General features: G+C 42.6%; 1 protein-coding gene across 4 annotated transcripts in view; it reads right to left on the reverse strand.

Annotated features, from left to right (window-relative positions):
- pde1a (phosphodiesterase 1A, calmodulin-dependent) overlaps positions 1-16251 on the reverse strand; it is a 98024-nt gene that overhangs the window by 19003 nt on the left and 62770 nt on the right. For 3 of the 4 annotated variants that reach the window (XM_054746542.2, XM_054746540.2, XM_054746543.2), the window contains 4 exons: positions 15796-15936; positions 15406-15506; positions 15145-15270; positions 5918-6019 (listed from right to left, as the gene is read on the reverse strand). In XM_054746542.2, coding sequence (XP_054602517.1) covers positions 5918-6019; positions 15145-15270; positions 15406-15506; positions 15796-15936 — 470 coding nt within the window. The remainder of the gene's footprint in view (positions 1-5917; positions 6020-15144; positions 15271-15405; positions 15507-15795; positions 15937-16251) is intronic. The other variant, XM_054746541.2, reaches the window with a different exon arrangement.

Raw genomic sequence — 16251 nt, forward strand, 5'->3', positions numbered from 1 at the left:
CTGTTTTAGTGGGTTAAACCACCCTATTTCTGTCTGATTAAGCTTTTAACTCATTCAGAGCAGTTTTAAATATTTATCTTTAGAGTATAGCCAGCTATTGCTACCACCTGACAGATTTACTTATATAAGTGAAGCATGGAACACCACGTCATGGCTGGATCATTGCACCAGTACTGCTGACGTCCATGCTGGATTTAAATCCATGCAGATCATGTACATCTACTCTGTGTCTGATCATGTGCCGCTTTTAATGCAGCTGGAAGTGGGAGGTCTTCCAGAGGTAATTACAAAAGTAAACAAGGGCTACAAAGTTAGGATGGAATGGTCCAAACTCTCACTAAAGGATCTTGAGGCATATTGCTTGAAATCTGATACCACTTTGAGTAATGTACATATACCCATACATGTAATTATGTGTACAGATCTCAACTGTAATGATATAGCTCACAATAAGGACCTCTGTACAACATATGAAGGTATTATTGATGCTATTTATGATTGCAGTAGCCCATACTTTACACGTGTGAAGACTAAAAACATCAAGCCAGGATGGAACAAGTATGTGGCGACACATCAAGCAGAAGCTAAGCTAGCACATCAGGCATAGGTCCAAGCAGGAACCGTCTGCAGGTGGTTCAGAACACCTGTGCTCAGCTTCTGACCAAGTCCTCCAAACACACCCACATCACCCCGCTTCTCCTCCAGCTTCACTGGCTGCCAGTCAACTTCAGGGTTCATTTCAAGATCCTGGTTCTGGTCTATAGGGCCTTACATGGACAAGCACCAGCTTACATTGGTGATCTTCTTAGTCCCTACACCCCCAGCAGGTCCCTGAGGTCCGTTGATCAAAGCCTACTGGTTGTGCAGCGCACCAGGCTAAAGGTCAAAGGTGACAGATCATTTGCTGCTGTGGCCCCCAGACTCTGGAACTCTCTTCCCCTGAGCCTGAGATCAGTGGACTCAGTGGTCTCCTTTAAAAAGCAGCTGAAGACTCACTTGTTCAAGCTGGCTTTTGTGTGACCTTCTTCACCACTCTCTCTTTATTCTGCTCTCCCCACCTATTCCACCTTCCTCAGGATCCACAGATTTCCCTCTTTCCTATTCACTCTCTCTCTCTTTCTTAACATTTTTAATCACAATTGTCTATTTTTGCTCATTTTAAATATATTTTTAAACATTTTCTAAATGCTTTTTTATATTTTTACATTTTTTGGTTTTGTGAAGCGCCTCGTGATTTTTATCTTGAGAGGCGCTATAGAAATTATATTTTCTTCTTCTTCTTCTTCTTCTTCTTCTTCTTCTTCTTCTTCTTCTTCTTCTTCTTCTTCTTCTTCTTCTTCTTCTTCTTCTTCTTCTTCTTCTTCTTCTTCTTCTTCTTCTTCTTCTTCTTCTTCTTCTTCTTCTTCTTCTTCTTCTTCTTCAGGAAGACCCAGAGCAGGGTCGGTCCTGGAATATTAAAAGCTTACCAGAGCAAGGTATAAATATGCCATTTGCTTCATTGTTAAACATGAACAGAACTTGAGAGTGGACTCTATGGCTGAAAAGCTTTTATCTAATAATGTGAGGGGCTTCTGGAATGAGGTGAAGACTCTGAACAGGACTAATACTGCACTACCCAGTGCCATAAAGGGAGTCTCTGGGGCTGATATTATAGCAGTTATGGAGACAACACTACTTTGACTTGTATAACTGTGTCAAAGGTGAGCCATACAAGGCAGGAAATGTTACTAGCAGGGAAGCAGTGATTATCACTCCTTGTGAGGTGCGACAAGCCAAAGCACACATGTCTAACAACAAGGCACCAGGCTCAGATAACATCTCAGCAGAACATCTGAAGTTTGCAAGCTCAAGTACTGCTGTACTCCTGGGACCTCATTTATCAAGCTTGCTTACCCACAAAATGGGGTTGGAAAATTGCGTAAGCAACTTTCCACGCAAACTTTGCGATTCATGAAAGAAAACTTTAAGTTGACTAAGGACCTGGCTTACGCACATGTTGGACATGGAGAGCACCTGCAGTGCTGCTGCTGAGAAGGACACAATTATGAAATCCTGCAGCATTATCACTTGTACTGCTTCGTTTTCACACAAAACAAGACCTCCCACACACGTGCACACGGACCTTTTTTCACTTTTTGAGCATTAGTTATGATGCGTAACCATGGCTACAAGCTGGTTTACAATCGGGAGCAGCTGATTAACATTGGAAAGGCTGAAATAATACCTCAACTGAAGCCACAAATCCCAAATGAGCTAAAACGCAAGAAGCGTGGATGCAGAGCGGGAGCAAAACAGAGACAGAGAAAGAGGAAATTCAATCCATCTCTTCCATCAATCATAATGGGAAATGTGAGATCACTGGCCAACAAGATGGATGAACTCTAAGCCCTTTCAAGGACTCAGCCAGAGTATCGGCAGTGTAGTGTAATGTGTTTCACTGAGACGTGGCTGCAGGACCATATCCCCAATTCCAGCGTCTCTCTGCCAGGATTCCTGACTGTACGAGCAGACAGAGATCTGAAGAGGAGCGGGAAAAGAAAAGGAGGTGGAGTGGCAGTGCTTGTCAACAACAGATGGTGCCATCCATGTCATGTTACAGTGAAGTCTCTGCAGCTCTGATGTTGAACTCTTGACAGTAAGTTGTCGCCCATATTATTTGCCAAGAGAGTTCACCAGTGTTGTCTTGGCAACCGTTTATATTCCACCTTCAGCCATTGCTGGAAATGCATGTGATGTCATCATTTCCATTGTCACTAAGCTACAAACCCAGCACCCAAATGCATTTGTGGCTACATCTGGTGATTTTAATCATGCCTCGCTCTCTGCTACACTTCCAACATTTCATCAGTTTGTCAGCTGCACCACCAGAGAAAACAAGACATTGGATTTGTGTTATGCAAATGTAAAGAATGCATGCATGTCCAAAACAAGACCTCCTCTGGGACAGTCAGATCACAATCTTGTTTTTCTCTGCTCAGAATACAAACCACTTGTTCAGAGGCAACCTGTGACAAGAAGAACTGTGAGAAAATGGTCACAGGACGCTGAAGAAGCCCTGCAAGGTTGTTTTGAGACCACAGATTGGATGACTCTCTGCCAAGGATATAAAGAGGACATCAATGCCATGACTGGATGTGTCACTGACTATATAAACTTCTGTGTGGACTACATCATACCCACCAGAACAGTGAGATGCTTCGCTAATTACAAACCCTGGATCACCAGTGAACTGAAGAATCTGCTTAATGAGAAAAAAAGAGCCTTCAAGGAGGGAGACAGGGAATTATTGAGGAGTATACAGAAGCAACTGAAGATCAAGATCAGAGACAGCAAGGAGGCATACAGGAAGAAGCTGGAGAACAAACTACAGAGGAACAATATCAGAGATGTCTGGTCAGGGATGAAGAAGATCACAGGCTTCAAGCAGAGGAAGGATTGCACAGATGGCAGCCTGGACAGAGCCAATGAACTGAACAAGTTCTTCAATAGGTTCAGTTCAGGAACAAACCCAGCATCCTCCTCGCCTGTCCCCAGCCAATCAGACATCCCATCCTCCCTGCTTCCTGTTCTCAAGTCCCGCGTGAGGTCGTGACAATCGTGACCTTCCAAGAAGCGCTCAGCGGTGCGGCGCGCGGTGTGTGACCGCTTGACTTCTCAAAATCACAGGTGCGTTCTCGTCCAATTTGCCCCAGGCTTTATTTACTTGGTTGACTGGGTGTAAAAATACCCAAATCCTGTGCGATCTGGCAAAAACAAACTTTTTTTTCGTGTCCCGAAAGTAGTGCGCCACAAAGGACTTACTGAAACATACTGAACGAAGATGGAATAGCGGACCATAATCTCCGGCTGCATGATGAGCAGAAACAGTAAATACTACAGTTAGCAGTGAATACCTCATCACAGGTAATGTCATGGTATGCATCCTGTGTCCCCCTCATGTGTTCTCCAGCCCCCCTCTAGGTTCCATGTGCCTCCTTGTGTTCCCCAGCCCCACTCCAGGTTCTCCCCTTAGGTTTCCGTGCCCCTTTCGGTCTCCAGCTCCCATCAGGTTTTCCCATGTTCACTTATTCTTTAGTTTTTAGTTTTTATTCTTTTAGTTTCTTAGGTTCAGGTTTTCTTCTTGGCCCTTCCCCACCGGTTTATTAGTTCTCCTTTCCTCCTTAGATCATTAGTTATTTATCTTGTTCTTCTAGTCTTTAGGTTTGGTTATTATTCATAGGTCATATTTTATTTCCCCTCCTCAGCTTAGTTTCCTCTCCCTGATTAGTAGATTGATTTACCCAGGTTTCTCTCTTCCCATGCACCTGCAGCTCATCTCCCAATCATCCTGCCCCCGTGTATAAAACCCTGTTTGCGTTTCAATGTGTTGTTGGTCCATTGTGTCAGCGTTGTCACTATAGGTCTCCAGGTCAGCTCTTTAAGTGAGCTCTTTGTCTCTAGGTCTCTTGTTTTTTTGTTTTTTTTTCATACTAGGATTTTTGGATTTTCGGTTTTGGCTTCCTGCCTTTTGGATTTACTTTTGGACAATCGCTCCTAATAAAGAATTTTACGTTTATTCCAACCCCTGCAACGTGTCTCCTTGATTCTGCCTCTTGGGTCCTAACCTACCCCATACTCACAGCATGACAGGTAAGGGTTTACTGAAGGTTTTTATGGCGTTTTATTGAACAGCTTAGTAACGCAGCTACAAAAACAGCAGGTAAACAGTTTGATACTGTTTTCACTTGTCCTCACTGCAAATAGCTTGTAGAGTGCTAATGTTGTTAGCAGTTAGCTCAGTGCTGTAACGTGGAACTGCGGAGGATGAGGATTAAACGGTCGGAGGATTTTTTATTTATTTTACTTCAAACCAAACGAGACACAAACAGTTAAACTCTGGACCGGTAAGGTGTCTGTTGTCTTTTGTTGTGAATCAATAACCTCATTATCACCAAGTGTTTACAATGCACTGCTGGCATGTTTGCTACCATACTTCTGAAACAACAGTGTTTGTTGTAAATGTTCTAAATGCATATGTGTAAACAATGTTAACTGTTTATTTATTCTTTATTTCACCAGGAAGGTCCAACTGAGATTAAAATCCTAATTTAAAGGCAGCTAAAGTTACAAATTTTTCTGTTACACAAACGTGTTAAGTACTAAGTTACAGAAGGCAGTTACAACACAGGGAATCCGTCTCTAGGTTTCTTAGTCTGGTTTTAAATGAATTCACGGAGATAAACTGGGTTAATTTCCAGTTTTCATGCAGCCTGGTCCATGCAGAAGGGACAGAGTGGACTGTACATTTCTGATAAACAAACTTAATGTTTTATAGGTTCAATTAGACACAAAATCTTGTTTTTATTCATTCTAGACCAGGGGTGTCAAACATGCGGCCCGCGGGCCGGATCCGGCCCACAAGCAGGTTAAATCCGGCCCACGAGATGGTTGTGTAAACTTTATTTTCATACTTTACAATGTAGAGTGAAAATAAACTTATCATTGTGAGCAAGTTTTCTCTGTAATGAGTATAAATAAAACAAAGCTGCACTCAAGGCTCACACAAGAACTTGAATCACATCCTGAAGTTGGCTGCCACTCAGTTTGACACCCCTGTTCTAGACGTTTCCGTCTGGCAAGAGGTTACGATCCATCAGGACCAAAACCTCTCGTCACAAAAACAGTTTCTACTCCTCTGCTGTCTGTCTCATGAACACTCGGTGATATTAACATGCACATTACATACTAGTCACTGTAATAGTATGTTTGCACTGTTTATCCTGCTGCTAATTGCACATATTACTCATCATTTATTACCTACTATGTGTTTTTTTTTTTTGTGTTCATGTTGCACCTCAACACCGAAACAAGTTCCTAGTCAGTGAGCTGCGTTCAATGACAACAGCAATAAAAAATCTTCTGATTCTGAAGTACTGACCTGTTAGTCTGTGTCAGGGTGTTCCTCATCGTCTTGATCTGCTGGAAGTGACAGGACATGTCTGTGGACATCACCATCTCTATCACCAGAGACCTCAGCTCCCTGTCAATCATAGATACAAAATTAAATGACCAGATTAGACGAGCCATCATCTAACAAGTCAGTTAATCAGTTAGTGCAATGATTTCCAACCAGGGGTACACGTACCCCTAGTGGTCCGTGAGCGCATTACAGGGGGTATGCAGGAAAAATATTTCATCACCCAGATGATGATAGCGATCCCTGTGCCCTGGTAAACAAAACATTGGGCTGGGATGTGTAATGCTTACTCAAATGAAATAATGCACAGTAATATATGGTTGCTATCATATTATCAATTATCAATTTAGGCCAGTGGCGACAGTGCATGAATTTGGTCAAGCCTTGTCAGCTTTGCTGGATTAAGGAGTACTCGTAAAGAAGATGGAGTAATGCTGGTTTCTGATTTTCAACAGAGAATCGTCCTCAGTAAATCATTTTGGTGACAGTAGTCGTATCTGCTTCAACAGCTCACACTAAAGGTTGGTTTATGCTTGACGCACCTGCGAGGTTCGCACGGCTCCGCGCGGCAAAATTGCGTCATTTTAACAACCACGCCCCTCCTCCGCACGGCCCAAACTTTCCGCACCGTGCACCTAGGAAATTTTCTAACCACACGGATGGTCGGATGCGGAAAAACATGGCGGACTGGCAAGAACTAGTATGGCAGAGGTTCGTAAATACAGACATTTGTATGATTCAACTCTCAAAGATCATGTGATCAACATGTTGTTAATAATTCTTGGAGAGAAATAGCTCGCACTGTCGGAAAAGACGAGGACGCTGTTAAAAAATGCTGGAATGCCATGTTGTAAACAACAGTAATTTTTACTTCTACTATGGTTTAGTGTTGGATGCATGCCGTAGAGCTCCATGCTGCCCCCTACAGTTTGGGAGAATATTGGCTCACTGTAGAGACAAGCCGCATGAACCATAAACGCTGCAAGTTGTGAAGCGCGTTCCATCCGCGAGCCGCATCACCAAGCGGAAAGTAGTTGCGTCAAGCATAAACCAAGCTTAATCCCCTTATCACTAGAGCTACCAGGATTTTCTGACCCCATCAGCTCTACCAGAGGTAGCCAAATGGCTCCTTGGTTTGAAAATCACAACTCAATCACTGACAATTAGCTGCTTTTATTTGTAAATGGAGCCATTATCTGTGCTCGCTGTCTCTCGTTCTAGGTGTCGTACTCGCGGGGACCGGGCTTTCTCAGTCCTAGCCCTGTCACTCTGGAACCAGCTGCCACCCTCATTTAGGCTGTCCCCGTCTCTGCCAGCCTTTAAGAGTCACCTAAAAACCCACCTCCTCTGCATGGCGTTCCCTGAACTTGTTTGAGTTAGGCCTTCTCTTATGTTGATTTTAATTCCCTGTTTTCATTGGTCTCTTTATCTCTTATTTCACATATTTGTTTTCTACTTTAATGTTTTACCTTTTTTGCACTATTTGAATTGCTTTTATTTTAGACTTATTCATCATGTTTCGCATTTCTCATGTACCATGTTCAGCGCCGTGGGCTTCCCGACAGGGTCGCGGAAGGCGCTTTATAAATAAAGCTTTGATTGATTGATTATGAACAACAAAGTCTATCTATATAAACTATTAGACGTCATGGTTAGTTCCCTAGGTGTTTCTTTTTGTTCGGTTTCTATTCATTAGACTAACCATTCAGCGGTGGTTTTAGGCTTGTTGTCATACATAATTTCATGTTTGAACTCATAATGGACGTGACAGAACTGGACCTGTTCTGAGATGTGACCGAGAGGTGTACAGGTGTTACTAGATCCTTTCCTCAGGTGATGTGTCTGTGGAGTTCCTGGGGACTGGACCGTCTTGGCTTGTATTTTCTCAGGTGCTGGTATTTTTATTTTGACCTTTGACCTGACAGTTAAGACCGGTGGTGTTGTGATAACTTCTTTGAACATTAGGAGTGTTTTATGGACTCTGGTGTTAAGTGCATAGATCCACTTCAGAGGGATGAGAGACTGAAAATAGTGTTAAACATTAAAATATAAAACAAACAGTTGAAACTCTGAAACTGTCAGACTAAATTACAGAAAAGTAAAATGGTAACAAACATACCTGTAGGTGAATCTGTCCCAAAGGACTAAGTGTAATGTCACGAAACGGACTGATTTTAAAGATCCCAAAGGTCATATGCAACCAGAGCAAATAACCCTGACTACTACATGTCTGCTGTATCCTCCCTTGTCGGGAGTCTGTGAGTCTGCACAACTCAGCAGTTTAATCAGATGACTTCATCAGCTGAGCACAGCTTCATCAGATAATAAAGATGAACAGTAGCATTCCTTTCCCCAAGGTTCTTCACAAGAGAACTGTTTTAGATACATCTTTATTCCCAGAAGAAAGAAGATTTCATAAATAAAGTATTCATTTTATAATTCAAAATAATCACTGAAGAAAGAAGATTTTATGATTAAAAATCATTACATATTGCCATGTATAATTAAGCAATGAAATGTTCATTAATCTGTACTCAATGTTTTAGTAGAGTTTACAGGATGAGGTCATCTTTACACCAGACAGAGAGTAAGGTTAAAATTAAGTATTGCATGACACATAACTAACCTTGTCCCTAGACTCAGAGACTCTGCGTCTCAGAGCGTGCGTTTCTGAGATTCTTGGTAAGTTTGGTCATAGATAACAGCGGGTATATAAACCAGCCGCTCTGCTTTCTCGTCAGTCGGGAGAGAAAGCTGGAGACTGGCCATCTCTTAGCAGATCTCTAGCTCAGAAAGATTTTGACACACTGTCAAAACCTTAAAGCTTTTTGCACCTTCGAAGATGAACAACAAGATAATTTTCCTGCAGAACAAAGCTGACTCAAACCCCTTCAGAGTTATTTTAAGACGCGTGGTTTCCATCCATCTGTCGTGACCTGAGACACATCTCTAGGACTGAAAGGACGGCACCTCGGTACTCTACAGCCCTTCGGTGCCAGCGGTCATCCGACCACTCTGATTTTCGGATCCAAGAGGGTGCCTCTACGGTAATGTAGACACACAGACAGCGTCTGTATGCAGTTTGATAAATAACAGCTCATAGCTTATCTGCAAACCAAATTCTTTTATCCAGAACGCACCTCTCTGAAGATACGGAGATTCTGATTCATCATCTCATATTCACACATAGTTTTCAGACACCCATCTTTTAGTTCCATCCACTCACAGGATAACAGTTTAAACCATTTGTCAAGTCTTATTTGTATGTAAAATAAATTCTTATTTGTTTGTAAACCCTGACTGGTTCTTGAATCATAAACGAGGCGTGAACGATCCCTTAATAATTAAAATAATCCTAGAACCTTCCAATTAATCATCCTAAGACCAAGCAAGGTGATATTCTATAATTAATAGAGGATTACAGCTATTGGTCACAAGTAATGATAATAGAAATAAATAGCTTTTAAAGCAATTTATTTAGCCCACCTCACTCTACTATTTTCCATTACTGAGATAATAGACAGTTAAATACATAATTAATTAATATTGAGGATTAAGAAATACCATGTTTAATAAAATGACAGTGAATAAGAGCACAGTAGCATTGCTAATGGTTATTCTCATACTGCATAAAGGACAATACTTATTAATAAACATTAATAAACCCTGTAAGTGAAGACTGAGCAGCAGATTTAATTAAGGAGAGCAAAACTCACTGGTTACATAGAGACAGCGAACATGCAATACAAGAACATGTTGAGCTAGCTGTAAACGACAACATAAATAATAACATTAGAAATAAACAACCGCTCGTCGATGACACGGGTGCTGATTCTCTCAGGTTCACATAAACCTGAGTGTTTGAAAATCTAATGTCTATGTTCTCAGATGTTCTAAACAGGAGACAGAACAGATATGGAGATGTAGAAGTTTTTGAAACATCTACATCATCACCATGAACAGCAAGAAGAAACTACGCTGAAGATAGTTTTAGGTAGTAACTCTGACCGATGTTCATCCTGGTTTCTAATGTTTCAGCAGGTTGTGACGCTGATGCAGCAGGTCTGATCATCTGTAGGTGTTGCTGCCGCTCACAGCTGCTCACTGACAGACCACAGAAAAGAAACCAGCACCCCCGGGTCGTTCTGTTAGATTATACATATAGTTATTAACAGTTTTATTAATGTCAATCTGTGTATTTTCAATATCTTCCACATCATGTGACTTAGTCACATTTTATTTGGACATTTTATTTTTAGATGGTGCTCTCTCTCTTTATTGTGAAAGGGTCCCGGAGAGGTTGTGGTACATTCCAACATTATGTACTGAAAGACCAGGTTCACTTCACACATCTGCAGAGTTCTCTATAGGCTGGCTTTGTTTGTGGATCTCTGTGGAGAAGGCTCTGGTGCTCCTGAGAAGAGGGCAGAAAAGGGCAGGATTGATGCGCGACAACGTTTAAAATGGCGGCACCAACAGAGGAAACCGAAAGGAAGTCAGCGCTGCACATGCACCAGTGGAGATACTGACGGCAAATGGCAGCTTACAGTGAGTAAATTGTGAGGACAATAAAAAAAACATGCCCCACAGGGCCAAGAAACACACGTAAATTAGTGAAATTGGTGAAAATGCTCAAGCTTTTCAGGTTTCTCTCACCCCATCCACTCACATCCCTTGTGTGTGTGTGTGTGTGTGTGTGTGTGTGTGTGTGTGTGTGTGTGTGTGTGTGTGTGTGTGTGTGTGTGTGTGTGTGTGTGTGTGTGTGTGTGTGTGTGTGTGTGTTACACATATAGGACTGCATGAGACAGATGTAAAGGTTCTGATGTTCAGACGTCCTGATCCAGCACCGGTTATCGGACGCATGGTGTTACCATGGTGATGCTTAGAGTGTAACATGCTCCAGCAGGTCGCTGAAGCCAGCATCAGGTGGTTTCACTGAAAAATGTAAAAACTCATGTTCATGATCACATTTGACTTTACTGATGCTGCTTCCTGTCACATGACCTACTTCTGTAACTAAACTAGCAGCGGCGTCTCAGAATCAAACCAGCTTTTCTCTAGTTGAGATGGTTTAGTATCGAGTTAGAGCGAGTTACAGAGCTGCTGCTCCTCTACCACTCTGATCTTTACACACAGACATTATTGTGTCTTAATAGAATTTATTTTGAACTCAAACATCTCTGAATAGTTTACACAGCTCTAAAGAAAAATATTTAAAACTGCTCTGAATGAGTTAAAAGCTGAATCAGACAGAAATAGAGTGGTTTAACCCACTAAAACAGGCCGCTAACAATAAGCTAGCTGCAGTTAAAACTACCACCAGCTGGTTAGTACGATAAAAGAACTAAAGCTGGCTTCAAGAAAAATCACGACTGTTGATTGGAGACAGTGAGCTAACGCTTCACAACACCCAAATGTTGTCATTTCATCGACTTACCGCAGGAAAAAGCTCTGAAACACGAGAATGAACAGCGCTCATTGGTGGAACTGTCTGAAGCTCCATGGTCAACGTTACTTCCACGTTGAAGCCTCTGGGAGTGTCCCAACTTTGGATCTCCAAGGGTCTGGGTAGGCTTATCAGGAACTGCTCTGGAGTGGTTCTCCTCTGTGTTTGAGTGTTCCTTCTCTCTTTCCTCTTCAGCGCATGCTGAGCTTTTTTAAAGGAATCGTCACCTGAAATTTTTACTTTTCCACTTGAACAAATGTATATAATGGATTCCTAATGGTTTTTCACTGGCAAGAAGCCGAAGTTTCACATTAGATCGTTTGTTTACTCTTGGCTTCTTCAACTAGCCCAAGAGCATGCGCACCAAAAAATAATGAAACAATATTTTGAGTTCTCAGGCTAGATGCCTTTACAAAGGCAGGGTATAAGCCTATGTGGACAGCACAGAAAAACATTGCTACAGCGTGCACTGCCCCTCTCCCCCTCAAATGCATTCCAGGGCCACCATTACTGAAATGGAGAGAACATAAATGTTTTTGTTCTACCAAAGTCAGACCAAGCTACCAAGGACCGGTGGAGTAATTTTATTTTAATGGGGCTGTTCCCGAAACCCTCCCCACTGGTCTTAGTGTCTGTGCTAATGATTTTAAGCCAGAGTGCTTTATAAATGTGGGGCAATATAAGGCAAAGATGGCATCTAGGATTTGTGTAGAAAGAGGGCCCACTCCAACACAGAGAAACTGGGCCTGTAATTCAAATGGTAAGGCAGAAGTCTTAATACTCTACTGGGTGTGAATGCTGGGACACTGGGCTCATGCACACAACTGCCAACAACACCAAGACAGCTGAAGTAGGAACCCTGCTAAACAAGGGGATTTACAGGAAACCTTACAGAGCGAGGCATGAACAGTATTTACAGACATAACGTAAACCCTTAGGTGATAGAACTTCGTACGCGGAACAGGGATTCGGACAAGCTACCTCCACTTAGCACTAGATGCTAGTAGCCAAGCCTCGTGTACCACAGAAAGATAGCTATTAATAGGGAAAAAAGGACACAGCTGAAATATCATGTATGGTCTTGCCAGAAAATAGTCCTTTACAAAAAAAGGGTCAGAAAGCATGTTTTTAATGACCTAAGAGACTATAATGATGTAGATGTTGATGGTAGTAAGAGGTGATGACTCCTTTAAAGGAATCTCCTACCATCTTTATGCAGATGACATCCAACTGTACATCTCCTTTAAGCCCCATGAGATGTCTAAGCTGCAGCTGTTACACACCTGCTTAGACTCTATCAAAACCTGAATGGTGGGAGCTTTCTACAGCTGAATGAAGATAAGACTGAGATCCTCATCTGTGCTCCAGACAAGCTGGTTCCCAAAGTCAGAGACTCTCTTGGTCAGCTTGGTTAGAACAACCTAAAACACGTTGTTTCAGTTTGTGGTGATAAGTTATGGAAGAGTTTGGAGGAGACGAACAGGAATGTCCAAATTCCAGACATTTTGGGAAGTGATTTTTACAACCTGTGAAGGTGGAAACCGGTAAAGTGTAATTATAGGTTAGCTGGTGCTGCGGAGCACTCTTGGTGGTGTTATAAGGTCATGTGCACCAGAACATATGAGGGTTAATGTTGAAATTATTGTTATTGATTTTATTGGTTAGAAACCAAATAAATGAATTATAGTGCATTTGTCCTGTCCCTGCCATACCCCTAGGGGTCAACATCAGGGTTCATTTCAAGATCCTGGTTCTGGTCTATAGGGCCTTACATGGACAAGCACCATCTTACATTGGTGATCTTCTTAGTCCCTACACCCCCAGCAGGTCCCTGAGGTCCAGTGATCAAAGCCTACTGGTCTGGACCTCTCTCCCCCTGAGATCAGTGGACTCAGTGGTCTCCTTTAAACTCACCAGTTCAGGCTTTGCTGGGACCTTCTGTTCATCCTCAGCTTCTCTTCAGGCTGCTGTTTCTTTCATTTTTATCTTTTTCGGGATCCAGCGATTATTCACATTTTTTATCAAAAATTTTCCATTTTTTCCCCATTTTTTAATTGTGATTTATTGAATTAATTTGTATTCATTTTACTTTTATTTTATTATTCTTGTGAAGCACCTCGTGATTATTATCTTGAGATGCGCTAAAAATGGTTTATTCTTCTATTTGGTGGTGAACAATGTCTCGTCAAGCTTGAAGGAGCACCGGACCAGAAGGGTAGAAGTTAATCAGGAACTGAAAATGCTTGGTCCAAGTCCAAGAAACATCTTAATCTTACTGAGAACCCGTAGTCCATCCTCCAGAGGCAGGAGAACAAGCACAAACACAGCAATGATGATGAAGAAGGAGCTCCATTAGTCAGGATGTGGATCGACGCTGGAGATACAGACTCTTTAAGTCAACAAAAACCTTTGAAACATCTAGAATGCCGTAATTAAAAAATGGTAACCATGGAAACAGCTGACTGATACACCTAGAAACACTAAAGCAGAACACTTTGAGGAAACCAGAACTCTGGGGTGGTTCTCTCTGGGTTTGTTGCTGACTGCATGGGAACCATCAGCTCCTCATGGATCAGTGACTTAAAGAGCAAGTCACCCCCTACCAGAGTCTAAAGCCTGATTTATGCTTCTCCGTCTGCGTCAGTGCGGAGACACGCAACGCCATTATCCGTTCTTGCGTAGGGCTCCGGCAGGCGCGCAATTACGTACGGAGTCAAGCCCACTTTTTTAAACATCCGTCGAACGAGACGGATTACGCAAGCTTGTGATTGGTCAGGACGCCGCTGTTGTTTACAGCGCCGCCATTGCAAAGAGAGCAGAGTTTAACTAGCGGCAGACACGGAGAAGCTTGAAGAATACCTCGCGAAAAAACTCTAAAAATGTGAACGTTTAATTCTCCCGTGACTGGAGGAGTGAAAAGATGCGCAGTAAGTGTTTTATTTGTGGACGGAAATGACAGGAAACATGGGTTTAGAGGTGGGGAGCGCATGAAGCGGTGGGAGAATGAGAGACAAATATGTCCGTGTTAAAAGCCTCTTATACATACAAAAACACAATATAAACACACGATCTTGGACCGATACATGACAGGATACCACAGAACAGCGCTACGCCCTCTGTTGTCCTGCCGGGCAATTGCTTTGCAACACTCTCCAGGAGACGGAGAAGTAAAAGAGCAAAACGCTTCCGTCAATCCATGCGTGTCTGTCCCTTGCGGAGCTGACGGAGAAGCATAAACCAGGCTTAACTCCACTCACTTCATGTTTGAAAAATGCAACAAATGCTGTTGCCTGGCAGACCGAGAGGGCGGAGCTGCTAACAAATACACACACATACAGGCTCACGACAGCATTGTGACATCATAATGTACCAGTTTACATCATAGCATACCTCTTAGCCAATAGCGGTGGCAGATTTAAATTAAAATACAGTGCAGAGTTTTTACCTGACAACGGCACAACACCGACAGTTTTAGGCAGAATGTTTAAATTTTAACTAAGATGCACTGAAGTGCCAAATTATTGACTACACGTGTCTGCAGCACGATTAGACACTCGTTTATTTAGTTTATCAGCAAAAAAAAGTTTATTTGGGGGTGACTTGCTCTTTAAAGTATGAAACAGTCCAGGCTAGAACTTGTGCTCCAGCTTTTCTCCCAGGAGCAGATACCACTGGTCCATGCAGCAGGTGAGGCAGCTAAACGTTGCAGATAGTTTCAACACACACACAATAAACATCATACCTCCAGTCGTCTTTGTTCAGGTTAACCAGGATGTTCATGTCCTCCTCTGCCATCAGCTTATAGGCGGCGCTGACATGGTGGTTCTCCAACACCGACCTGTCATTGTACAAAATAGCCACTTCTGACCTGAGAGACAGATCCAGTGCCCAATCAGAGGTCAGCAGGAATCCGTCGCCCTCCCCCTTTGTCTTTCTTTATTGGGCTGAAGGCAGCAGAAGTAATAATATATTACATCTGTGTTATAATAAAGGCTCTTCTGACCTGGTGTGGATGTGGAAGTTGTTGGTGGTTCCTGTGTGCTCAAAGTCATGGATCGCTGCAGCAAAAACCATTGCTAGGATCTCCAGTTCACTGAGCCAGTGCTACACACACACACACACACACACACACACACACACACACACACACACACACACACATCTGATCAGATCGCTTTGCACCATCGCTTTAGAGACCAAAGTCACATTATTCTGTTAGTTTGTGTTTAAAGGGACTGATAGGTCTCACAATGTGTGTGTGTGTGTGTGTGTGTGTGTGTGTGTGTGTGTGTGTGTGTGTGTGTGTGAGTGTGTGTGTGTGTGTGTGTGTGTGTGTGTGTGTGTGTGTGTGTGTGTGTGTGTGTGTGTGTGTGTGTGTGTGTGTGTCTGGTACCATCAGTCCAGTGTGTAGCATCAGGAAGTGGGCGGTCTGAGTGACATCAGCGGCGTGGATCAGGTTGTGGTAGGGGTTCCTGTGTTTACTGTAGCCGCTCTCCAGAGCCTCAACAAACTGCACCAGGGCCTGAACTGGGATCTGAAGACAGGAGTGGTGTTAGTATAGCGACATCTACTGGTGGAAATGAAGCATGACAACCAGCCAAGCAATCACAGTGGTGATGCACTGTACTGTATATAAACAGGTGCTTCATGACTGCTGTCCCTGCTTGCGTTCACATCGTGGTCTCATTCATTCAAGCAAATAATGTTAGTTTCAAATAATGAGTGATGGCACTTAAATCTGATGGCAAGCCGTCCCCATTTTCTGTAACGTCAAACCCAGAATTTGACTTTTGTGGAAGTAAAATAAAAACCTGATTATTGCACAAATCATTTGGCAAATATGTTTAAG

Source organism: Nothobranchius furzeri, chromosome 14 (genome assembly GCF_043380555.1).
Source record: "Nothobranchius furzeri strain GRZ-AD chromosome 14, NfurGRZ-RIMD1, whole genome shotgun sequence".
NCBI classification, from domain to species: domain Eukaryota; kingdom Metazoa; phylum Chordata; class Actinopteri; order Cyprinodontiformes; family Nothobranchiidae; genus Nothobranchius; species Nothobranchius furzeri.